This window comes from Oncorhynchus nerka, linkage group LG20 (genome assembly GCF_034236695.1).
Source record: "Oncorhynchus nerka isolate Pitt River linkage group LG20, Oner_Uvic_2.0, whole genome shotgun sequence".
NCBI lineage: Eukaryota > Metazoa > Chordata > Actinopteri > Salmoniformes > Salmonidae > Oncorhynchus > Oncorhynchus nerka.
Window position 1 is genome coordinate 22,042,275 of NC_088415.1, and position 26,148 is coordinate 22,068,422.

A 26,148-nucleotide genomic window follows, 5' to 3' on the forward strand; every position below is an offset into this window, starting at 1 on the left:
ATGACTTCCTAACTACTGAGGTGGCAGCAGCAGCTCATAACTATTTCATTTACTGCAACAACCTCTCTGAACTGAAGGTCAGAATCTGACAATCCTAGAGGTTAAATAGCTGGCTTCAGAACTATTTTATCAAACCTTGTCAATATTATCACCCTCATCATGCAGTCTTACAGTCGCATTACCAGATGCTGATAATATAAAATACGTAAAAACAGAATGTAATTATTAATAATAATAAAAAAGGTTGAAAGATAACAAAAGAAAGACCTGACATTTTATCGTTTCTTTGAGAGAGAGCGCACAAGAAGAGAGCGCACAAGAAGGAGGTTAGAGAGTGAAAATCAATATTCTGACTATGAGTGGAATAAAAACGTCCGTATTCATCCCATCATGTAAGGCTGGAATCTAAATATCGGCTAATTTGTTGGTGGGCCGGGGTCTCGGTGCTTGAGCAGATCAGTTGTGTAATAGTAACCGCTTCGGGCGGTTGGAGGTAATCGTGTTGATCCGCATGTGAGCCAGAGAGAGAGAGGGAAGGGAGGGAGAGAGAGATGGAGCAATTTTTAAGGGGCGTGAGTTCCCGTGCTTGCTCCTGCTGGTTTGGTTTATCGTAGAGAGAACTGGCTGAGGTAGTCTAAGTCAATATCGACAGAAGACTGACTTTCTGTATTTTAGCCTATATAGTTTGCGGCTCACCAGAGGTGGACGCGCGAGACCGGAGGCTGTGGATACGCATCCGTGCCCGCTGCTATATGCCCGAGTCATAATCGGATGCAGACGACGTCATATCTGAGGACAGGACATATGAGCGCAGGTAGGTTTTGAATGAAGGCGAGTATGGGAATAGCCTACATTAAAACTGTATGAACGAAGACGATGCGATAGGCCTGCAGGCTATGAATGATCCATATGTGACCTGTGCGCTTAAATATACCATATTCATATAGCGTTTTTATTATAAATGTATTATACATTTTGGCCTATGGTGCGCTATGTATACCATATCCTGTCAATATGAATGAATAAAGTCGAACTTTAAATATTTATGTGGTTGCTGCATGCAGTCGTTTTTATATTGTTGGTAATCTGTGAAAGAGGCAAAAAGCAGGCGGGGACCGTGGGGACACAGGCTGCTGCGGAAATTCTAAACCAGTTGAGAAGATTGGCAGCATCGTCAATTCTGTAGCCTGTCGTATGGAAAGAACGGGTAGGAAAGACGAGCCTCTCTTCCCAATGATGCGATGATACCAGATAGGCTACAACACCAGACTATTCTCCTCACGACGACCTACTCATGTTTAATTACATGACATACCCAGATCCCCAATTTACAATCGGAAAGAAGAGAAGGGTTCAATTTGAACACACGCAATAAGGGGATTATTGAGATCTCGATTCTGGACGTGGACTACGATTATTCAAATAGTTTAGTGTTCGTTGAAAGAGCAAGCAACACGTCCATGGGCACACAACAAACCCCATTAGTGCTTCTGTATGTTTAGCCTGCTCATTTGAAAGTGCGCCTGAGGTCTGTCCTCAAACTGGCACGCGTGTTGTGTTTGTGAGTGTGTTTACAAGGGTTGCCCAACCAAGGCCCGAGGCAGATGGTAGGCGTATGGGGCCGTTGGAGAATCTAGATTCACCTGTTTCTCATCAGGACTTCAACGGCAGCCGCAGTTGAATCCAGTTGAGCGAGGGAGAGAGGGGGGCGTGCCACTGCGAATCTGGATCGTAACGGGCGGCAAAGAGCTAATGGCTTGAACACAGAGCCCTGCCAGACCACTTGGATTGCAAAGAGAAACAAAAACACGTCGATCCACCGAATAGAATAACAGAATGTCAACCCCAAGAACAGCATTTTTCTCCGGGAGGATTTACTGCCTGCTTTGATACCTACTCGTATTTTAGAGAAAGAGGCTTTTAGAAGGGGCACGTGCAGACCATACACTCCAGACCACCTTGAAGGTATGGGATATCAAAGCAAACTTTTATGGTTTCATCTGTTAAGAGTTTATCGTTCTGTCATATGTTAGGCCAGAGTAAGGTGTGAAGCTGGCAGGATAGTGGGAGGGAAAATCCTCTCCAGATAGTAAAGTGCACAGGGCAGGCAGATCACCCATCAACAGCAGGACAGATAGTTCACATATGGGCAATTCCACGGTAAAATAATGATGTTGAGACTTTAAAATTGATGTCAAACAAAAACTAACGATTGAAAATTTAACCAAACCATACAACTGTTACTGTTGAATTGTCCATATCTGACTGACAAAACCTTCAAGAACAAAAAGGCTACCCGACAGAAAACATCACTCACAACCAAAACCCCAAAACCTACTGACCAAGCACTATGACACACCACAGACAGAACAGAGCACAGACAGAATACAGAGCAGACAGAACAGAGCACAGACAGAACACAGAGCAGGCAGAACATAGAGCAGGCAGAACATAGAGCAGGCAGAACATAGAGCAGACAGATCACAGAGCAGACAGAACACAGAGCAGGCAGAACATAGAGCAGGCAGAACATAGAGCAGACAGAACAGAGCACAGACAGAACACAGAGCAGGCAGAACATAGAGCAGGCAGAACATAGAGCAGGCAGAACATAGAGCAGACAGAACAGAGCACAGACAGAACACAGAGCAGACAGAACACAGAGCAGGCAGAACATAGAGCAGGCAGAACATAGAGCAGACAGAACAGAGCACAGACAGAATACAGAGCAGACAGAACAGAGCACAGACAGAACACAGAGCAGGCAGAACATAGAGCAGACAGAACAGAGCACAGAGCAGGCAGAACAGAGCACAGAGCAGGCAGGACATAGAGCAGACAGAACAGAGCACAGGCAGAACATAGAGCAGACAGAACAGAGCACAGAGCAGGCAGAACATAGAGCAGACAGAACAGAGCACAGACAGAATACAGAGCAGACAGAACAGAGCACAGACAGAACACAGAGCAGGCAGAACATAGAGCACAGACAGAATACAGAGCAGACAGAACATAGAGCAGACAGAACAGAGCACAGAGCAGACAGAACACAGAGCAGACAGAACAGAGTACAGACAGAACACAGAGCAGACAGACCACAGAGCAGACAGAACAGAGCACAGACAGAATACAGAGCAGACAGAACAGAGCACAGACAGAACACAGAGCAGGCAGAACATAGAGCAGGCAGAACATAGAGCAGACAGAACAGAGCACAGACAGAACACAGAGCAGGCAGAACAGAGCACAGAGCAGACAGAACAGAGCACAGACAGAACACAGAGCAGACAGAACAGAGCACAGAGCAGACAGAACAGAGCACAGACAGAACACAGAGCAGGCAGAACATAGAGCAGACAGAACAGAGCACAGAGCAGGCAGAACATAGAGCAGACAGAACATAGCACAGACAGAATACAGAGCAGACAGAACAGAGCACAGACAGAACACAGAGCAGGCAGAACATAGAGCAGACAGAACAGAGCACAGAGCAGGCAGAACATAGAGCAGACAGAACAGAGCACAGAGCAGGCAGAACATAGAGCAGACAGAGCAGAGCACAGGCAGAACATAGAGCAGACAGAACAGAGCACAGACAGAACACAGAGCAGGCAGAACAGAGCACAGAGCAGGCAGAACATAGAGCAGACAGAACAGAGCACAGAGCAGGCAGAACATAGAGCAGACAGAACAGAGCACAGGCAGAACATAGAGCAGACAGAACAGAGCACAGAGCAGGCAGAACATAGAGCAGACAGAACAGAGCACAGAGCAGACAGAACATAGAGCAGACAGAACAGAGCACAGAGCAGGCAGAACATAGAGCAGACAGAACAGAGCACAGAGCAGGCAGAACATAGAGCAGACAGAACAGAGCACAGGCAGAACATAGAGCAGACAGAACAGAGCACAGAGCAGGCAGAACATAGAGCAGACAGAACAGAGCACAGAGCAGACAGAACATAGAGCAGACAGAACAGAGCACAGAGCAGGCAGAACATAGAGCAGACAGAACAGAGCACAGGCAGAACATAGAGCAGACAGAACAGAGCACAGACAGAACACAGAGCAGGCAGAACATAGAGCAGACAGAACAGAGCACAGAGCAGGCAGAACATAGAGCAGACAGAACAGAGCACAGAGCAGGCAGAACATAGAGCAGACAGAACAGAGCACAGGCAGAACATAGAGCAGACAGAACAGAGCACAGAGCAGGCAGAACATAGAGCAGACAGAACAGAGCACAGAGCAGACAGAACATAGAGCAGACAGAACAGAGCACAGCGCAGGCAGAACATAGAGCAGACAGAACAGAGCACAGAGCAGGCAGAACATAGAGCAGACAGAACAGAGCACAGAGCAGGCAGAACATAGAGCAGACAGAACAGAGCACAGAGCAGACAGAACATAGAGCAGACAGAACAGAGCACAGAGCAGGCAGAACATAGAGCAGACAGAACAGAGCACAGAGCAGGCAGAACATAGAGCAGACAGAACAGAGCACAGAGCAGGCAGAACATAGAGCAGACAGAACAGAGCACAGAGCAGGCAGAACATAGAGCAGACAGAACAGAGCACAGGCAGAACATAGAGCAGACAGAACACAGAGCAGACAGAACAGAGTACAGACAGAACACAGAGCAGGCAGAACATAGAGCAGACAGAACAGAGAACAAAACCTAGAACCAAAAACAAAAGACTGCAAAATGTGTAGATCACAGAACTTGTGATCTGACATTATGCTGTGGATAGTGTAACATTCTACAGGGAAAGTGATCCATATGGATGACTCATCAATCAATCAAATGTATTTAGAAAGCCCTTTTTACATCAGCAGATGTCACCAAGTGCTTATACAGAAACCCAGCCTAAAACTCCAAAGAGCAAGCAATGCAGATGTAGAAGCACAGTGGTTAGAGGAAAAACTCTAGAAAGGCAGGAATTTATGAAGAAACCTAGAGAGGAACCAGGCTCTGAGGGGTCGCCAGTCCTCTTCTGGCTGCACCGGTGGAGATTATAAGAGTACTTTGGATGGGCAGCCTCCTCACTATTCCACTACTCTCAGCTCTTATCATCAGTTAAGAGTCTGCCAATCAGGGTGTGTTTTCTGTGTGTGTATCTGCTCTGTCTGTATTTACATCTGAACTATAGTGTTGGTATTCACAAATGTGTTTTTGGGGTTCCATGATCCTCTGTATGCTCCCCTCATTAGTGTTACAAAGGCAACCTGTATTTGACCTTTGTGTGTCTGTACGTGTGTTCATGCGTGAGTGGGTGTCTAACTGCAGTTAAAATACCTCCCTGTCAGAGTCAATCTTGGCCTTTGAACTGTGGCCTGTCTCAGAAGAGGCAGAACATCAGAGAAGATGTCTGCCTCCGATGTAGTTGGGTGTCCACCTCATCCAGAGGTCAAAACATGAAGGCAGGAGTCAGATGATTGGTTCTGGAGCCACAATAACAAGCCCAACCCAGTGGACCAATGGACACGTCTCTAAGGCTTTTCATGTGACCCTTCTGTGTGGTCCAAGTCACATTGAACAGGGTTATAGCCCCTGACAGAGGGTCAGGGTCAACTACCTTTAGTGCATGGCTGAATAGAGGTTTCATGATGGTGTGTTTATAGGTTTAATGGAGTTCCTTTCACCAGGTATTTATGAACTCATTTTGGAGATAACTTATCATGACAGTTATCACAAATACTGCATGTTGTGCTTATCATTGGATCCTTTAAACGCTTAATGTATTTATAACTATATGTTTTCTCATCAAGGTATTGAGACAGAGATAGTGCGCTACAGGTAATCAGAGTTGTTGGGAATAAATTAGTAAGTTAGTGTGTGTGTCAGAGGAGGGATGGTCTGGTTTGATAGTGAGTGGTTTGTTTACATTCCTGCAAGATGGTGGAATCTTAAGGATCATATAGACCCCCTCTAACCTCTTTTACCCCATACATACATACATACATACATACATACATATACATACATACATACATACATACATACATACATACATACATACATACATACATACCACAAACACACACACTCGCCTCTCCCCTCTCCCCTACATGGCACTCTTATAGGCCATACATAGGTACCTTAAGCTGAGGGTAATGCAGTAATACTTTAAAGGTCTACTGCATCCATTTGTATCTAAATATCAAATCATTTCTGGGTAACAATAAAGTACATTACTATGATTGTTTCAATTAAAATGGTCAAAAATAAACAAAAATAACTAAATGCAATTTATCAAGCAAGAATTTTGCTAGGACTGTCTGGGAGTGGTCTGAGAAAGGGGTCTAATTGGAGGAGCCGAATGGGAGAGATGTGTAACTAGCTGTTATTGGCAGAGAGGATGGCTAACTCTTTGTTATTGGTCTATTAACCTAAATCCAAAAACTCCACTGAGCCAAACAAGCTGAAATTTCAAGCAGTCTTTTAAAACAGATCTTACACTAAATGTGCATTATCATAATTTTCACAATTTCACAGTATTATTCCAACCTCATAATGTGGAATTATATATAAAACACAGGAAAAATCTAGTTTTTGACTGCACTGCCGCTTTAACTGTTCTGTTTGGACTTTGGAACCGCTCAGTGTCCCTCCATGGCATATCTCTCTAGAGTGCTCTATTTCTGTCTCTCTTTCTCTATCTGTTTCTGAGCTATAAACCTCCCCTATTATTCTCACTCTCTCAACCTCTCTCTCCGCATGTATGCTATCAGTTCGTTGATCATTATTTCTCTCTTACCTCTCCTCTCTCTCTGTCCCTCTGTTTCCCACTCTCTCGTTCTCCAGATTCAACTTGATTTTTCTGTCTCTTTCTTCCATTCTTTCTGTCATTCTCCACTTCCGGCCTTCCTGTTCTAAGGTTCTAACGTAATTCAGTCTGACTCTTTAATCCTGTTTATTAGAGGGCCACCTTGACATTCGAGACCCCACAGTCACTCCCATACTCACTCACTCACTCACTCACTCACTCACTCACTCACTCACTCACTCACTCACTCACTCACTCACTCACTCACTCACTCACTCACTCACTCACACGCTCACACACACACATGCAGACACACATGCATGAAGGCCAGTATGTCACCGTTCAGACTGGTGCTTGCTGGGGAGAACTCAGCGATCCCTCTGTCCACAAACAGGATAGTGTCTGTTTCTGGAAATATTCACTCAAATTAAGATGCTCAGACTCTCTGGAATCTGGCATAAATGTGTGTGTGTGTGTGCAAGAAATATAGAGAAAGAGTTTGTTTGTGTGAGTGTGTGTGTGCGTATGTATGTCAGTCTGGGCAATGTGTAGGTCAAAAGTGGCTATGAAATGTGGTCATTTCAGTTGAATCTGGAACAGAGATTTCTTTCAGAATTGTAGAGGTATTTTGGCTTGCTATGATTATGTGACTTGGTTGAGGTTCAGTTTAGTTTGAGCTTAAGGAATTAACTTTACAGTTCCTGATATTTGCCTGTGGTTTTTGGAAGCCATTCTTTTTTGGAAATAAGGGTTTGCTTTGCACCTGTTTCATTTTTGCACCTGATATTAGTAGAATCAATAGTATTATCATTAGCAGTCCAGTTACGGTAATAGAAGTGTTACAAACAGAGAGAAGTGTAACTTTACTTGTAGTAGTGGTGTCATGCAATACATATCTGTATATATGGCAATCCGCAGCTTGTTGCATGTTGTTCTACTATATTATATTGTCCTCAGGCCTTCCTGTAGATGGATAAAGACGTTATTGTGAGAGTGACGGCATACCCCCCTCCTCCATTCCATTGCCCCTCACTTAGTGTTCTTCTGCCTCAAGGGGCAGATCTCAGGATATAAATACCCTCCTCCTCCCTGCACCCATTTGCCCTCTACAGATATTCACAGAAAGACACAAGACACTCACAGAAGCTGTAGTATTGTGTGTGTGTGAGTGAGAGACAGACAGAGAGAGAGAGAGAGAGAGACAGAGAAATAGAGAGATTAATGTTGACAGTGATTCAGATAAAGCAGCAGGGTGTTTCTCCTCTCTATGTATCCCATTTGGCTAAGGGCCCTCAGTGTCTTAAATCAGGACCACCACCTACGCACACACACTCACACTGGGTGAACTGTGATTGCAGTAGTAAGACTACCATCGAGGGGCAATGTTTTTTGTAGGCCCATTTTTCATCTGTCAGTTTGTTTAAAGTCAACTGCCAGGTTGCTAGTTTTACCCTGTGATAAGGTGAGATGGCTCAGTTCCACTGTGTTCCAGGCTACCCAGAGTGACATCTTGACACACACCTCATCACAACTTTAGAGACTGTACACACTTCTAGCCCCCTCACAGTTTCTCTATCCCCTCCTGTCTCTGTTACTTTACTTTTCACTCAATCACATACACACAGACTAATTTGCTATGGTCAAGACATACCAGCATCACTGAGTCAGTTTCCCCTGAAACCGTGTCTCTCTGCCGCCCACATTCTCTGCTTCATCATATCCCTAATGCTCACCTCACCCTCTCCCTCTCTCTGTCTATCGTTTATTTTCCTTTCTTTCTCCATGCTTTCCACTCCCCCTCTCTGTACCTTCCACTGTCTGCTTCGTTATATAGCTATCATCACCATTTTCCATGCATCTCTCCCAACCCTCCTCCCTCTCTCATTTTCTTTTCTGTTTATCTCTCTATCTTCACTGCCCTATATCTCCTCCCGCAGGAGTACAATACAACCATGTTGAAATAACACCGCCAGAACGAGGGAAGGGGGTGAAGGGGGGGGGGGTAAAACAAAGTGATTCATCGGAGGTGGATTGGCCAACAGAAGGCTGGAGTCTGGGAGAAAGAGATGGTTGAGTGGGAGAAAGAAAATAAACAGCAAAACTACTGTGACGAGGTGGAGATGGAGACTTATACCTCTTACTTACGCTCTCTTTCTCTGTGCTTCTCTCTCACTATCCTGCCCTAAATCCATCAATTTCTCTGTCTTTCTTAGTCTGTTTTCTCAGCTTTCTTTAACATCTATATGGGAGTATTTGAGCATCACAAGCTATTAGCAAGATCTCAGTTACAGGGACAATCTGTGATTGCTACATGTGTTTTGTGACTTTTCAATTCATTAAATATTGCCATTGATTTTATAACGTGTGCCCTGGGAGTTGGGAAGAAAGTTCAGGGAGTAAATTATTTAATAAATGAATGAAAAATTATATAAAACAAGAACACACGAACAACGCACAGACATGAAACTGAAACAGAAACAATAACACCTGGGGAAGGAACCAAAGGGAGTGTCATAAATAGGGCAGGTATTCAAGGAGGTGATGGAGTCCAGGTGAGTGTCATGAGGCGCTGGTGCGCGGGAAGATTGTGACAGGTGTGCGCAATAATCAGCAGCCTGGTGACCTAGAGGCCGGAGTGGCAGCACACGTGACAGATTCTTGTAGAATATAACTTATAAATGCCTCATGAGCTTAGTTCAGCTGTCATACCCCATCAGAACCACAATAATGAACTTGTTTTACTCTTTGTTAAATAATGTAATTGTAAACAAACACCATGTGGTCAAAATTATAATTTTGATAACATGGATGATTAGTCCTTGCATTTAAATGTTTTTATTTTTAAAAAGTAACTTTTAATTAACTAGGCAAGTCAGTTAAGAACACATTATTATATACAATGACGGCCTACCCCAGCCAAACCCTAACCCGGACGACGCTGGGCCAATTGTGCTCTGCCCTATGGCCAGTTGTGATACAGCCTGGAATCGAACCAAACTCTGTAGTGACGCCTCTAGCACTGACATGCAGTGCCTTAGACCGCTGCGCCACTCGGGAGCCCATAGCTCGGTCTTTGAATTTGAGAGTGGTTAAATTTCTCCAGCCCTATCCCTCAGCTGTTTACTGAAACAGTTCCTCACATGTACCCATAGATTTTCTCACACATGCTCACTCTCCCATGATGGTGTACACACCTGCACACACACACATACACACGGTGTCCTTACACATACTTACTCACATATGTCACTCCCATAAGCACTTCACACACGTATTGTTCATGAGCAGAACACACACATGTCAGGATTAGCACACATATGTTTGTTCTTCTACATGTGATTTAAGAGAATGAGGCATTGGTATAGAAGGGGAATTAATGACTCATAAGGAGTAGGATGAAGTTGCCCGAGATACTGATCCGTGTTTTGTTTTCTTCTCTAAGGGTTAACGTTAGGATTTGGTGAGGGTAAGCTGGTCCTAGATCTGTGCCATGGGTAGTTTCTCCCTAGTCTGAGTTACCGTAACTGGTTGCATGGGTAGGGGATGGGATTTTGAGTTAGCGGATGTCAGAATGAAGGAAGGGGATTGTTTTTGATAAGACCTGTGGGGTGAGCTATTCTGATCCAGGAGAGCAGCAGGGTGGGCATGCTTTTGTTTCAGCCCAGCTCTAATTTAATACACCTGCTTAAACCCAGCCATTAGTTTGATCAGGTGTGTTGGTGCTGTGTTGCACACCCAGATGCCCTTGGTACCAGAGAAGCTCACCCCTGGTCTTATGAAAAACATCCCCCTCAGTCACTACCTCATCCTCTGACTCAATAGCCCACACCTGGTTAAAACAGACAGACATGATGACTGTATGAGGATTAGACAGACGGTTTTACTATGATTGATAGGATTGTGTGATCATGTACTGTAGGAGCATTCTGTTCACTGTCTTCTACTGCATCACCTTGCATCACCAATGTTACTGCTGTTGATTCAGACCTGGAGTGAATGCACAGAGAAAAAAAGATAAACAATACATCAATTATAACACAAGGAATAAATACACAATGAGTAACGATAACTTGGCTGTATACATGAGGTGCCAGTACCGAGTTGATTTGTTATTTGGATGTGCAGGGGTACGAGGTAATTGAGACAGATATGTATATTATACAGTGCTGTGAAAAAGCATTTGCCACCTTTCTGATTTTCTCTTTTTTTGCATATTTGTGATACTGAATGTTATCAGATCTTAAACCAAAACCTTATTAGATAAAGAGAACCTGAGTTTACAAATAACAAAATAAATGAATGCTCATTTTATTTATTTAATGAACACCCAATGTTAATGCAACACCCAATTCCCCTGTGTGAAAAAGTAATTCCCCCTTACACTCAATAACTTATTGTGCCACCTTTAGCTGCAATGACTGCAACCAAACGCTTCCTGTAGTTGTTGATCGGTCTCTCACATCACTGTGGAGGAATTTTGGCCCACTCTTCAATGTGGAACTACTTTAACTCAGCGATATTTGTGGGTTTTCAAGCATGAACTGCTCGCTTCAAGTCCTGCCACAACATCTCAATTGGGATTAGGTCTGGACTTTGACTAGGCCATTCCAAAACTTCAAATGTTTTACTTTTTAACCATTTTCATGTAGACTTGATTGTGTGTTTTGGATTATTGTCTTGCTTCATGACCCTGCTGCACTTCAGCTTCAGCTCACTGACGGATGGCCTGACAGTCTCCTGTAGAATTCTCTGATACAGAGCAGAATTCATGGTTCCTTCTATTAAGGCAAGTCGTCCAGGTCCCGAGGCAGCAAAGCATCCCCAAACCATCACACTACCACCACCATGCTTGACCGTTGGTATAAGGTTCTTATTGTGGAATGCAGTGTTTGGTTTTTGCCTGGCATAATGGGACCCTTGTCGCCCACAAAGTCATATTTTTGACATCTGTCCATAGAACATTCTTCCAAGAGTCTTGATGATCATCAGGTGCTTCTAGGTGCTTTTTTGGCGAACTTGAGTCAACTTTTTGGATGAGATCGGTGCCATTTTGTTGGGTGAAAACCAAACACTGTATTCTGCAAGATGCTGTCAATGTTGCAGCTGTAGAACTTGTTGAGGATTTGAGGGCCCATGGTGAATCTTTTCAGACTCCTGAGGGGGAAGAGGCGTTGTCGTGCCTTCTTCACGACTGTGTTGGTGTGTGTGGACGATGAAAATTCCTTAGTGATGTGGACACCGAGGAACTTGAAGCTCTCGACCCACTCGATTAGTCGATGTGGATGGGTGCATGCTCGGCCCTCCGTTTCCTCTAGTCCACGATCAGATCCTTTGTCTTGCTGACGTTGAGGGAGAGATTGTTGTCCTGGCAACACACTACCAGGTGACTGACCTCCTTCCTATAGGCTGTCTCATCGTCATCAGTGATCAGGCCAACCACCGTTGTGTTGTCAGCAAACTTAATGATGGTGTTGGAATCATGCGCGGCCACACAGTCGTGGGTGAACAGGGAGTACAGGAGGGGACTAAGCATGCACCCCTGAGGGGCCCCTGTGTTGAGCGTCAGTGTGTCGACCTGTCAGGAATTCCAGGATCCAGTTGCAGAGGGAGTTGTTTAGTCCCTTGGGTCCTGAGCTTAGTGATGAGCTTGGAGAGCACTATGGTGATGAACGCTGAGCTATAGTCAATGAACAGCACTCTCACGTAGGAGTTCCTCTTGTCCAGGTGGTTCAGTTGAACAGAGGATGGTGTTAGTAATATAGGTATAGAGAAACTGTATAAAGAGGCTGGGAGAAATAAAAAGAGATAGTCCACATAGAAGAAGAAGCCAATGAGAAAGAGAAAAATAAAGATAGAGAGATAGTGCTCATCTGCCTTGGAGGAGTGAAACCATCTGTGCTTTGCTCTGATCATTCTGCAGGCTTTCTGCATTATGCAGCTTAAGGTGTGGGCCTAAGTCCGGTCTGTGTGTGTGTGTGTGTGTGTGTGTGTGTGTGTGTGTGTACACACGCATGTACTTGTGTGTGCATATATGTGTGTGTGCATGTGTGTGTGTGCGTGCATATGTGTGTGTGCGTGCATATGTGTGTGTGTGTGTGTGTGTGCATGTACGTGTGGGTCAATGACTCACTGTAACTATACACGACACCACACCCCTCTGTGTGCGTGCTGCTGTCATGCCGCTTGGACCTCTGGGAGAATTCTGTGACATGCCCTCTGAGTCAGCACAGCAGAACAGCTATAAACACCCCTCTATATAGGCACACAAACACACACATACACACACACATGCTATACAAAAACTCCTCAATAAAGAAAGAGAGAGATTCACACAAAGACCATATCTATGAACCCAAGTACGCCAGAGAGATACAAACATATCCCTATACCTCTGATGCTGTATTGGCCCCTCTAGCTTTGCGTTGCATAATATGTACATGCGTGTATGCTGCTTATGTGGTTGCATGTGTTTTTCTCTGAGAGCTCTACCAAGTTAATGTGTAAATGATATATGCAGAGGTAATCATGTGTGCTCTGCGGAAGTGAAATTTTATTCCAAAGACAGTGATGTGTATGTTACCAGGCCCTGAACATAATCACTAGCCGGCTACTCATCCCTGCATCTTAGAGGCTGCTGCCCTATGTACATAGACATGGAACACTGGTCACTTTAATAATGGAACACTGGTTACTTTAATAATGTTTACATACAGTTGAAGTCGGAAGTTTACCTACACCTTAGTCAAATACATTTAAACTTAGTTTTTCACAATTCCTGACATTTAATCCTAGTAAATAATTCCCTGTCTTAGGTCAGTTAGGATCACCACTTTATTTTAAGAATGTGAAATGTCAGAATAATAGTAGAGAGAATGATTTATTTCAGCTTTTATTTCTTTCATCACATTCCCAGTGGGTCAGAAGTTTACATACACTCAATTAGTATTTTGTAGCATTGCCTTTAAATTGTTTAACTTGGGTCAAACATTTTGGGTAGCCTTCCACAAGGTTTTTTGGCACATTCCTCCTGACAGAGCTGGTGTAACTGAGTCAGGTTTGTAGGCCTCCTTGCTCGCACACGCTTTTTCAGTTATTTTTTCAGGATGAGGTCAGGGCTTTGTGATGGCCACTCCAATACCTTGACTTTGTTGTCCTTAAGCCATTTTGCCACAACTTTGGAAGTATGCTTAGGGTCATTGTCCATTTGGAAGACCCATTTGCGACCAAGCTTTAACATCCTGACTGATGTCTTGAGATGTTGCTTCAATATATCCACATAATTCTCCTTCCTCATGAAGCCATCTACAATGCACAAAAAATAAAGGGAACACTTAAACAACACAATGTAACTCCAAGTCAATCACACTTCTGTGAAATCAAACTGTCCACTTAAGAATTCCCCTGATTGACAATAAATTTCACATGCTGTTGTGCAAATGGAATAGACAACAGGTGGAAATTATAGGCAATTAGCAAGACACCCCCAATAAAGGAGTGGTTCTGCAGGTGATAACCACAGACCACTTCTCAGTTCCTATGCTTCCTGGCTGATGTTTTGGTCACTTTTGAATGCTGGCGGTGCTTTCACTCTAGTGGTAGCATGAGAGTCTACAACCCACACAAGTGGCTCAGGTAGTGCAGCTCATCCAGGATGGCACATCAATGCGAGCTGTGGCAAGAAGGTTTGCTGTGTCTGTCAGCGTAGTGTCCAGAGCATGGAGGCGCTACCAGGAGACAGGCCAGTACATCAGGAGACGTGGAGGAGGCCGTAGGAGGGCAACAACCCAGCAGCAGGACCGCTACCTCCGCCTTTGTGCAAGGAGGAGCAGGAGGAGCACTGCCAGAGCCCTGCAAAATGACCTCCAGCAGGCCAAAAATGTGCATGTGTCTGCTCAAATGGTCAGAAACAGACTCCATGAGGGTGTAATGAGGGCCCGACATCCACAGGTGGGGGTTGTGCTTACAGCCCAACACCGTGCAGGATGTTTGGCATTTGCCAGAGAACACCAAGATTGGCAAATTCGCCACTGGCGCCCTGTGCTCTTCACAGATGAAAGCAGGTTCACACTGAGAACATGTGACAGTTTGGAGACGCCGTGGAGAACGTTCTGCTGCCTGCAACATCCTCCAGCATGACCGGTTTGGCGGTGGGTCAGTCATGGTGTGGGGTGGCATTTCTTTGGGGGGCCGCACAGCTCTCCATGTGCTCGCCAGAGGTAGCCTGACTGCCATTAGGTACAGAGATGAGATCCTCAGACCCCTTGTGAGACCAGATGCTGATGCGGTTGGCCCTGGGTTCCTCCTAATGCAAGACAATGCTAGACCTCATGTGGCTGGAGTGTGTCAGCAGTTCCTGCAAGAGGAAGGCATTGATGATATGGACTGGCCCGCCCGTTCCCCAGACCTGAATCCAATTGAGCACATCTGGGACATCATGACTCACTCCATCCACCAACGCCACGTTGCACCACAGACTGTCCAGGAGTTGGCGGATGCTTTAGTCCAGGTCTGGGAGGAGATCCCTCAGGAGACCATCCGCCACCTCATCAGGAGCATGCCCAGGCGTTGTAGGGAGGTCATACAGGCACGTGGAGGCCACACACAGTACTGAGCCTCATTTTGACTTGTTTTAAGGACATTACATCAAAGTTGGATCAGCCTGTAGTGTGGTTTTCCACTTTAATTTTGAGTGTGACTCCAAATCCAGACCTCCATGGGTTGATCAATTTGATTTCCATTGATAATTTTTGTGTGATTTTGTTGTCAGCACATTCAACTATGTAAAGAAAAAAGTATTTAATAAGAATATTTAATTCATTCAGATCTAGGATGTGTTATTTTAGTGTTCCCTTTATTTTTTTGAGCAGTGTATTTTGTGAAGTGCACCAGTCCCTCCTGCAGCCAAGCACCCCCACAACATGATGCTACCACCCCCGTGCTTCACGGTTGGGATGGTGTTTTTCAGCATGCAAGCCTCCCCATTTTTCCTCCAAACATAACGATGGTCTTTATGGCCAAACAGTTCTATTTTTGTTTCATCAGACCAGAGGACATTTCCCCAAAAAGTGCGATCTTTGTTCCCATGTGCAGTTGCAAACCGTAGTCTGGCTTTTTTGTGGCGGTTTTGGAGCAGTGGCTTCTTCCTTGCTGAGCGGCCTTTCAGGTTATGTCGATATAGGACTTGTTTTACTGTGGATATAGATACTTTTGTACCTGTTTCCTCCTGCATCTTCACAAGGTCCTTTGCTGTTGTTCTGGGATTGATTTGCACTTTTCACACCAAAGTATGTTAATCTCTAGAAGACAGAACGCGTCTCCTTCCTGAGCGGTATGACAGCTGCGTGGTCCCATAGTGTTTATACTTGCGTACTGTTGTTTGTACAGATGAACATTGTACCTACAGGTGTTTGGAAATTGGTCCCAAGGATGAACCAGCGGTCTTGGCTGATTTTTTTGTCAAGCAAAGAGGCACTGAGTTTGAAGGTAGGCCTTGAAATACATCCACAGGTACACCTCCAATTGACTCAAATTATGTCAATTAGCCTATCAGAAGCTTCTAAAGACATAATTTTCTGAAATTTTCCAAGCTGTTTAAAGGCACAGTCAACTTAGTGTATGTAAGCTTCTGACCCACTGGAATTGTGATACGGTGAATTATACGTGAAATAATCTGTCTGTAAACAATTGTGGGAAAAGTTACTTGTGTCATGCACAAAGTAGATGTCCTAACCGGCTTGCCAAAACTATAGTTTGTTAACAAGAACTTTGTGGAGTGGTTGAAAAATGAGTTTTAATGACTCCAATCTATGTGTATGTAAACTTTCGACTTCATTGCTCGCACTAATATTTCTAAATTCCATTTTCTTACTTTTAGGTTTGTGTGTATTGTTGTTGGTTTATAATGCCAAAGAAGCCTTTGTTTGGAGGATATATTGTTGTTAAGCTTAACTTCTTGCGTTGAGCCATCCCGGATCCGGGATCGTGACTACAGCCTCAATTCATTACCATAACGCAACGTTAACTATTCATGAAAATCGCAAATGAAATGAAATCAATATGCTAGCTCTCAAGCTTAGCCTTTTGTTAACAACACTGTCATCTCAGATTTTCAAAAAATGCTTCTCAACCATAGCAAAACAAGCATTTGTGTAACAATATTGATAGCTAGCGTAGCATTTAGTGTTAGCATTCAGCAGGCAACATTTTCACAAAAACCAGAAAAGCATTCAAATAAAATAATTTACCTTTGAAGAACTTCGGATGTTTTCAATGAGGAGACTCTCAGTTAGATAGCAAATGTTCAGTTTTTCCTGAAAGATTATTTGTTTAGGACAAATCGCTCCGTTTTCTGCGTCACGTTTAGCTACGAAAAAAACCAGTATCCAGGATTGTGTAAATCTATCCGCAAGCTCATTAGCATAACACAACGTTAACTATTCATGAAAATCGCAAATGAAATGAAATCAATACGCTAGCTCTCAAGCTTAGCCTATTGTTAACAACACTGTCATCTCAGATTTTCTAAAATATGCTTCTCAACCATAGCAAAACAAGCATTTGTGTAACAGTATTGATAGCTATTGATAGCTAGCGTAGCATTTAGCATTAGCATTCAGCAGGCAACATTTTCACAAAAACCAGAAAAGCATTCAAATAAAATCATTTACCTTTGAAGAACTTCGGATGTTTTCAATGAGGAGACTCTCAGTTAGATAGCAAATGTTGTTTAGGACAAATCGCTCCGTTTTCTGCGTCACGTTTTGCTACGAAAAAAACCTGTATCCAGGATTGTGTAAATCTATCCGCAAGCTCATTAGCATAACGCAACGTTAACTATTCATGAAAATCGCCAATGAAATGAAATAAATCTATTTGCTCTCAAGCTTAGCCTTTTGTTAAGAACACTGTCATCTCAGATTTTAAAAATATGCCTCTCAACCATAGCAAAAGAAGCATTTGTGTAACAGTATTGATAGCCTAGCATAGGATTATGCCTGGCATTCAGCATGCAACATTTTCACAAAAACCAGAAAAGCATTCAAATAAAATCATTTACCTTTGAAGAACTTCAGATGTTTTCAATGAGGAGACTCAGTTAGATAGCAAATGTTCAGTTTTTACAAAAATATTATTTGTGTTGACAAATCGCTCCGTTTTCTTCATCACGTTTGGGTAAGAAAAACCCGAAAATTAAGTCATTAAAACGCGAACTTTTTTCCAAATTAACTCCATAATATCGACAGAAACATGGCAAACGATGTTTAGAATCAATCCTCAAGGTGTTTTTCACATATCTATCGATGATAATTCCTTCGTGGCAGTTGCCTTTCTCTTCTGAAGAAATGGAACGCGCATGGACCTAGAGATTACGCAATAATTCCGACACAGGACACCGGGCGGACACCTGGTAAATGTAGTCTCTTATGGTCAATCTTCCAATGATATGCCTACAAATACGTCACAATGCTGCAGACACCTTGGAGAAACGACAGAAACGGCAGGCTCATTCCTGGCGCATTCACAGCCATATAAGGAGACATTGGAACACAGCGCCTTCAGAATCTGGGGCATTTCCTGTATGAAACTTCATCTTGGTTTCGCCTGTAGCATTAGTTCTGGGGCACTCACAGATAATATCTTTGCAGTTTTGGAAACGTCAGAGTTTTCTTTCCAAAGCTGTCAATTACATGCATAGTCGAGCATCTTTTCGTGACAAAATATTTTGTTTAAAACGGGAACGTTTTTTATCCAAAAATTAAAAGAGCGCCCCCTATCTCGAAGAATTTAAGACAAAGTCGAGTGGTGGCAAACCGTGCCAATATATCCTCCAAACACCGGCTTCGAGGGCATTATCACTTTTATACAATGGGCTACCAACATATTCAAATAATGATTTAATCCTTCCACAAGATATAGTCCCGACACAAATCTAGGGTTGCTACCCAAGCCGGTTGGTCGTTTGTTCTACCAGTTTGGTTGCTAGAGACGTGAGACCCAGTCGTTCAGTCTTTTTGTTCTGTATCTATGGATGCAACCCAGTCGTTCGTTCTAAATGTTCCATTACCATACTGGCTGGCAATGTTCTTATCCCTTGCTTGCTAGCTAACCATCTACTGCTAACTTACAGTCACGTCAAAAGGTTTAGCCAGAATAACACTAAAGCAGCTGCATTTGCATTTGTTTAAGTTGTTTTCTAGAGAAATTTATTTGGATACATCCATAACAATGAGCTATCGAGTCGCGATTTCGCCTGGCATAGAAAATGTGCTCACTCGTCAGGACACTCTGTTATTCAGAGGAGCTAGCCAACAACACAGCTAACACAATCACTTCAAACTGAAGCTGGAAAGACTGCAAACTAGCTGCACTTTGTTTCGTTGTACCTTTTTTCAATTGACATTTCTTTGTATATATCCATAAGAATTATGTGAGCTGATTCATGATTTCGAATGGCTGAGAAACGCTGCCTGACTGCCTGCCTCGTCCCATCCCCCAACATGTTCATTACTATGGGACAGGTGGAGATCAAATTTGAATATTTAAACTGTTGCAAATGTCGGAGGGAAAGACAGCAAGGTTTATACAAATCTTAGCTGTTGAAAACGAAATGTTAGTCTAAAAGAAATGTAAGATAATGTCCAGGTAAAGTTTAGAAATTGCTTGGTTGGGCTGATGAGACAGTGGATTGCGCAGTCAGATTTGTAATATTTTTACATTTAAAAAAATGTTTTATTAACAACAAATCAATACAGAATGTACATGAGGGAACATAAGTATATACAGATTATATACAATGGACAATCGAGCTAGGGGGTACAGTATCACATTACAATTACACAAGGACCTTAAGGGACATACATACACTTACAATTCTAACAGCTTTTTTGTTAGTAGAGTATTTAACTGTCTTAAAATACAGATCAATTTCTTTTTGTAGGGTAAGAAAATGTTTTTTTGTTTGTAAATTTACATTTGTGTATATGAAATTTGGCCAAAAGAATAATGAAATTAATTACATAAAAATGTTTCAGCTTATTTCTATCGTATGTAAAGAATCCAAGCAGTACATCTCTCCACAATAGTGTAAAATCTTCATAAATGTGTTATACATTTTATAAATCTATTGATGTCTTGCCACAGTTTTCTTACATGAATACAATGCCAAAAAAATGCAACACTATTTCTGGGTGGTCATTACAAAAGGAGCTATTTGAGTTGATGTTTTCCTTAAACTTCTTCATATAGTGGTTGGCAGGATAATAATTATGAATAATTTTAAAGGAAACTTCCTTAATTTTGTTAACAAGTAGGTATGTGTGTGGCAACATCCAAACTTTTTTCCAACAGATATTATCAATAAATCCATTCCAATAAGGCATGACATAAGGTATAGATACAACATCCTGCTGAAACAACGTTCGTATCGCTCTGTTGTTGAATGGACCAAAAGAGAAACAAATCTTTCCTACTGATTAGTCAACAGGGTCAATAGAAGGTAGGCTCTGAGGGTCAGGTCTTGACACGTTCCTAAATAACAGAGCAACACCTGAGGGAATGGCATCTAAAACAATTGCAACATTTTTAGGTGTTACAGGGACCTTGTAAAGTGATAAGAATTCCTTATAACTGAGTAAAGACCCTCTGCATTTACCAGTTGGCTCACCAATAGGATATTATTTCGGAACCAATATTCTAAAAACAAATAATTATTTTTATACAATATATCCCGATTATTCCATATATAATATCTGTGTGGAAAAAAATTGTGTTTATAAGTCCAGAAAATTCAGTCCACCATTCTCATAAGTGTTCATTACAACAGTTTTCTAATGTAATGGGTACGGTTTCTCCAAAGTATGTTGAAAAGCATCTGGTCTATCTCCTTGCTTATTTTGCTGTCAAGATATAAAGATAGAGCACCATATGCTGGTCTAGAGATACCTTCAGCCTTGGTTATTAGGACTCTACCTTTTAAAGATAAGTCCCTCTGTAGCCATTGATTTAGCTTCTTCTGGGTATTTTTAATAAGAGGGTTAAAATGTAGTAAGCTTCTAGACTTTTGATCCTTTGTAATGGTTATGCCTAAATATGTAAGTTCTTCTTTTACTGGAATACCATAATTTGACGGTGTCACACAATCTTTGACAGCTATGAGTTCACATTTATTAATGTGAAGGTATAGACCAGACGCTTTGGGAAAGTATTGTATCACATTGATCGATATGGGAATTTGGTTAGCGTCTTTCAGAGAAAGTGTAGTATCATCAGCCAGCTTGCTTATAATAATTTCTTTACCAGCTATGGAAATACCTTGTACAGGACTATTATTTAAAGAATTTGCAATAAGTTGGGTGATTAATAAAAACAGTTACGGAGAGATAGGACAACCTTGCCTAATTCCTCTTTTTAACTCAAATCTAGGTGAGGTGCCATATTTACATTTGATAGAGCTGTTACCATTTGCATAGAGAGTCTTAATAGCCTTACAGAAAAAATCCCCAAAGCCAAGTCTCTCAAGGGAGTGGAAGAGAAACTGATGCTCTACTGTGTCAAATGCTTTATAAAAATCTAAAAATAATATGAAGCTATCCTCAGTTATTAGGTCTGAGTAGTCAAGTATGTCTAATACTAGTCTGACATTGTTAGAAATATGTCTGTTCCTCATGAAGCCAGACTGTGTTTCATCAATGATTGCATCCAGGACTTCTTTAATTATTTTTGCAAGTAGTAAGGCTGTGTTTCATCTTATAGTCATTATTAAGAAGACAAATTGGACGCCAGTTATCGATAAGCAGCACTTCTTTTTTAGGCTTAGGTATCAGTGTTATTAACACCTGACTCATTGTAGGAGGGAGAACATTGTTTATAATACTCTCTAAAAATACTTCAAATAGGAAGGGAGCTACGTGTTCAGAAAATCATTTCAAATTCTGATGTAATTCCATCAACACCTGGTGATTTATTGTGCTTTAGATGTTTGATAGACTCTATAATCTCTTCACCTTTGTTCATTACACTGTTTAGATTCTATATCACTGTTAGAGTGAACATTATTCAGTGAGTTAAAAAACATTTCTGTGGATTCCTGACAGAACGTAGAGCTATACAATGTTCTGTAAAAATTGCTACAGTATTTAATCTTTAATAACACCATCAATGTTTAACTTATGGATAGTGTTATTTTTAGAGTGAAATTTCTCAAGTCTAAAGAAATAGGATGAATTCTGTTCTCCCTCCTCAATCAATTTTTTCCTAGATCTAATAAAGGCCCCTTCTGCTTTTAATCTATATATATTATCCAGTTCATTTTGTAACTCAATTAGTTCCATCTTCTCCTCCCCCGAGAGGTTGGCTGGTAGTCATTGTTATTCTTTTCCACACTTTTTTCAACTTTTGCCACTCTCGTTTTCACATCCTTGATTTCACCACATGCAAACTCGTCTTTTTCAAGCCTTCGATAACCATGGTGTTCGCGCCAACCATTTTCTCAATGGCAACAGACCTGGAGTTGATGAGTAAGGAGAGGGTAGCCACGATGTCAGAGTTCATGTTGGGTTTTTTGGAGGGTGGAGGTTTGCACGGAGTAAAGAGGGGAATTCGTCATCTTCAACAGCATTCGAAAGCATGATATTATCCATAGGGTAGTTATCGCAGTTGTCTATAAGCACTTTTCTCTCTTGTTGATTAGCAATAGAATGGCTAACTTCTTCCTTTCTTTTTTTGTCACGACTTTGCATGGACATGCCAAAATAAATTATCCAATTATTATTCCAGTAACAGGAACGGTCTTATATCTTGAACAAATAAAAATAGTAATGACTGCACCTTCGATTGCGCAGTCAGATGGAACAGAGTAAATAGGCATTTTAACGTCAAAGATTTAGCGGGTGGTAAGTTGTCAAATAGACACCGGCTGGAATGTGGTTTTAACCAATTCAGGATTAGACCCACCCATTGTATAATGTTAGATATTACTGCACTGCTAGAAACACAAGCATTTCGCTACACCTGCAATAACATCTGCTAAATATGTGTATGCATCCAATACACATGTTTATTTGATTTGATATCATAAAACTGGTTGTTTGCATCCTGGATTCTGATTGATATGCGGAAGTTGTAGGACAACAAATCCCGCAAAATACCATCATGTGTTAATGTTATCAATCCACTGTCGGAAATTCCCTCAGGAAAAAAGCATCTACACATTATTTTTCCATGCTACTATTTGGTTTGCAACAGTCTGGCTCTACAACCTGTGCAACAATGTATCATTTTACAAATGTGATCGCTCCCATTCCAGTAAGCTAGCTAACCCAAGAAAGAACCGTAAACACTCTGAATTCCATTCATTCATTAACAGCACAGTGCGGTCTATGTAGGTCAATTGGATATTTATTAAATCATTATTTATTGAGGTTCTTGTCTCTCACCATCATTGAATCTCTGCTAGCTAGCTACATGCCATTGATTTGTTTAGCATAGCAACGTCGAATGAATAGAATTATTAAAATTAAAAACGGGGTCAAAACATGAGAAAATAACTAACAACCAGCCTACTTGGATAGCACCTTCAGAAAAAACAAAAACAAATACACTCATAATAATATTTGTTATAAAAAAATGTAATTCGTATTTGTATACATATGTTGGCAACCATTTTATAAAAGCAATAATGCTTTCAAACCCATTAATTATCGTGTGACAACTCCCTCCAAGGGCTGTATCCCGGCCCTTGGCTTCGCCTCGGGCCTCAGAACAACCCTTGTCGGGGGTGGGCACAAGATAATTCCCAGGTTCTCAGAAATTATTGCTTAAAAATTCACTGATTGAACCTCATCCATATCTCTTTGTTCTCTCTGTGTCTTCAGAGCTCAGTAAGAGGATGGTGTGACAGACGGACAAACAGACGGACCGTATAAATCACCACCCTCAACAGCCAGACCATGGCCACTGCATCCCTCCTCCTCACCCTCACCTTCCTCCTCTCCTCTCTCCATCCCTCTACCAGCCAGGTGATTGTTAGCTCCTCCACCTCATCCTCTTCTCTTCCAGACCCTGTCATCAGTACACCCCTCAAACCCAGCTTTCCCTCCTCTCGTCCCAGAGGCCAGAGTGATGTGCCAGTCAGAATCAACAACAGAGATTGGCCCACAGAGAGAGCAGGTGGGGGGCAGGTGGGTTCTGACCTGGGGCAGGTTGGGGAGGAAATGGGCACTAGAACTACAGACCAAAGTCAACCCCTTTCCCCCTCTCAGAAACTCAACAGTGGATCAACCCAAAGCCAGTCTACTTCTGTTGAGGCTTGGACAGGTACTATGGTAACCGCAGAGCCAAGTGGAGTTTCATCTGCAAAGGGACCAACGGCTCTCCCACCCACCAAATCCTCAGGTGATGAACGATTAACATCAAGGGGCAGGACTTTTGATGGACCAATCATACCGGAGGATTTGGATGACTGGCCGGCAACTGGATCAGGAAGTGAACTTGTTCCTACAGTGATTGTGAAGGGGGAGTCACTGGTTGCGTTGACTACACTAGATGAGATGCCACAGTTCCGGCCACAGGCTCAGACAGAGTTCAGCAGAGGTCTGGTGTCCAAGATGGCCGAAGCTCAGACTACCCCGATGGTCAGCCTCACTGTTCAATCCCGCCTCTCTGGGCTGACAATAGCCAATAGGATCCTCTCCACACAGTCACCTGACAGAGTGACAGCCGTACCTGTGGTGATACAGCCAACCTTCATTGGAGGAGTAGTTACAGGTGAGTAACTAAAGGGTAGCTAATATGATGTTTATGAGGAATATGTTTCAATCTATGAGTGGTGGAGTAATATGCCTTCATCCACAACTGAAGCTTGAGTACTATGCTATAACCACTGAGTTCTTTATCATGTTGTTATAACTCTTAAGTAGTATTTGAGTGACATTATTGTTGTTGTCAGCAGAGAGGCTGCTTCATGTCTTTTGACTCTTTCTTCAGGTAATATATCAGATAATACCACTACGCCAACAGACAGACCAATAGCAGGACAGACCCCCACTGTGACATCACCGTTACCCAGACCCATCACCCCTGCATCCACCAATCAACAGCCAAATTCTGTGACGCCTCAAGGAACCACAACACTAGGAGTGACCACCACAACTACAACCAATAAGACGGCAACAAAAGCAGAACCCAGAAGTACTTCCTCAAGTACAACCAATCAACCGAAAAAGGCAACTGAACCAGAAAGAACTACAACAAGTACCACCAAACAGTCGACCAAGACAGGTAGAGAGAGGAGGCTTTGGGATGTTGTAGTTTCCTGGGTGGAAAACAACGGCAGCTGTGACTGTGCCTAAGTTTCCTTTTCCCGTGAGGATTTAAAGTGGAATTATTTATGCAGCTGGAGTTTTTCCTGGAAGTCCCTGGAACAGGCTCAAAGGAGGGAAGAGGCAGAGACAGAGTGGGCGAGAGAGGGCGGGATGGAAAGTGGAGGAGAAGGTGTGCAGGGTAGACTCAGGCAGGAAAATATGCACAGGAGTAGAGAAAGGGAGAGATGGACAGAGAGAATAGGATAGAGACAATGTAGAGTAGAGGAAAGAAGAAAAATAGATAAAAGATGAAAGTTTGAACGATAGAAGGCAATAGGGAGGACAGAGAAGAGTAAGGAGGTAGTGAGTGAAAGAGAAAGTGAGGCAGGAGGAGAGGTGGGGCAGATAAAGTACACAGGGTGAATAATGTAAACCAGATGGATGGAGAGAGTGATGGAGGAAGGAGAGAAGTGGGAGAGAGGGAAAGCAGACAGAGAAGGAAAAGCGTCACATGGGGTAAATGAATCACTTAGATCCCATCGGGAGTCGGTCTCTTAGATACCATCAGAAGTTGGTCACTTAGATACCATCAGGAGTCAGTCTCTGAGATACCATCAGGAGTCGGTCTCTTAGATACCATCGGGAGTCGGTCACTTAGATACCATCGGGAGTCGGTCTCTTATATGCCATCAGGAGTCGGTCTCTTAGATACCATGGGGAGTCGGTCACTTAGATACCATCGGGAGTCGGTCTCTTATATGCCATCAGGAGTCGGTCTCTTAGATACCATGGGGAGTCGGTCACTTAGATACCATGGGGAGTCGGTCTCTTATATGCCATCAGGAGTCGGTCTCTTAGATACCATGGGGAGTCGGTCACTTAGATACCATTGGGAGTCGGTCCTCTTATATGCCATCAGGAGTCGGTCTCTTAGATACCATCGGGACAAACATTTGAGCCACGTTGAAAGTGTACTGAAACTGAACGATTTTGTGTGTATTGGCAAGTGTGTTGATCTCGTTAGTGTGTCAGAACACGTGTGTGCGTGTCTGTGTGTGTGCAACACTTGGGGTTTGTGTGT

At 42.7% G+C, this 26,148-nt stretch overlaps 1 protein-coding gene across 1 annotated transcript in view; it reads left to right on the forward strand.

The window, feature by feature from the left end:
* The first annotated feature begins 520 nt into the window (after positions 1-520).
* Positions 521-26,148, forward strand: part of LOC115102059 (proline-rich transmembrane protein 3) — a 32,859-nt gene continuing 7,231 nt past the window's right edge. The window contains 3 exon segments of the mRNA XM_029621605.2: positions 521-814; positions 23,640-24,531; positions 24,751-25,044. Coding sequence (XP_029477465.2) covers positions 23,715-24,531; positions 24,751-25,044 — 1,111 coding nt within the window. The 5' untranslated portion in view covers positions 521-814; positions 23,640-23,714.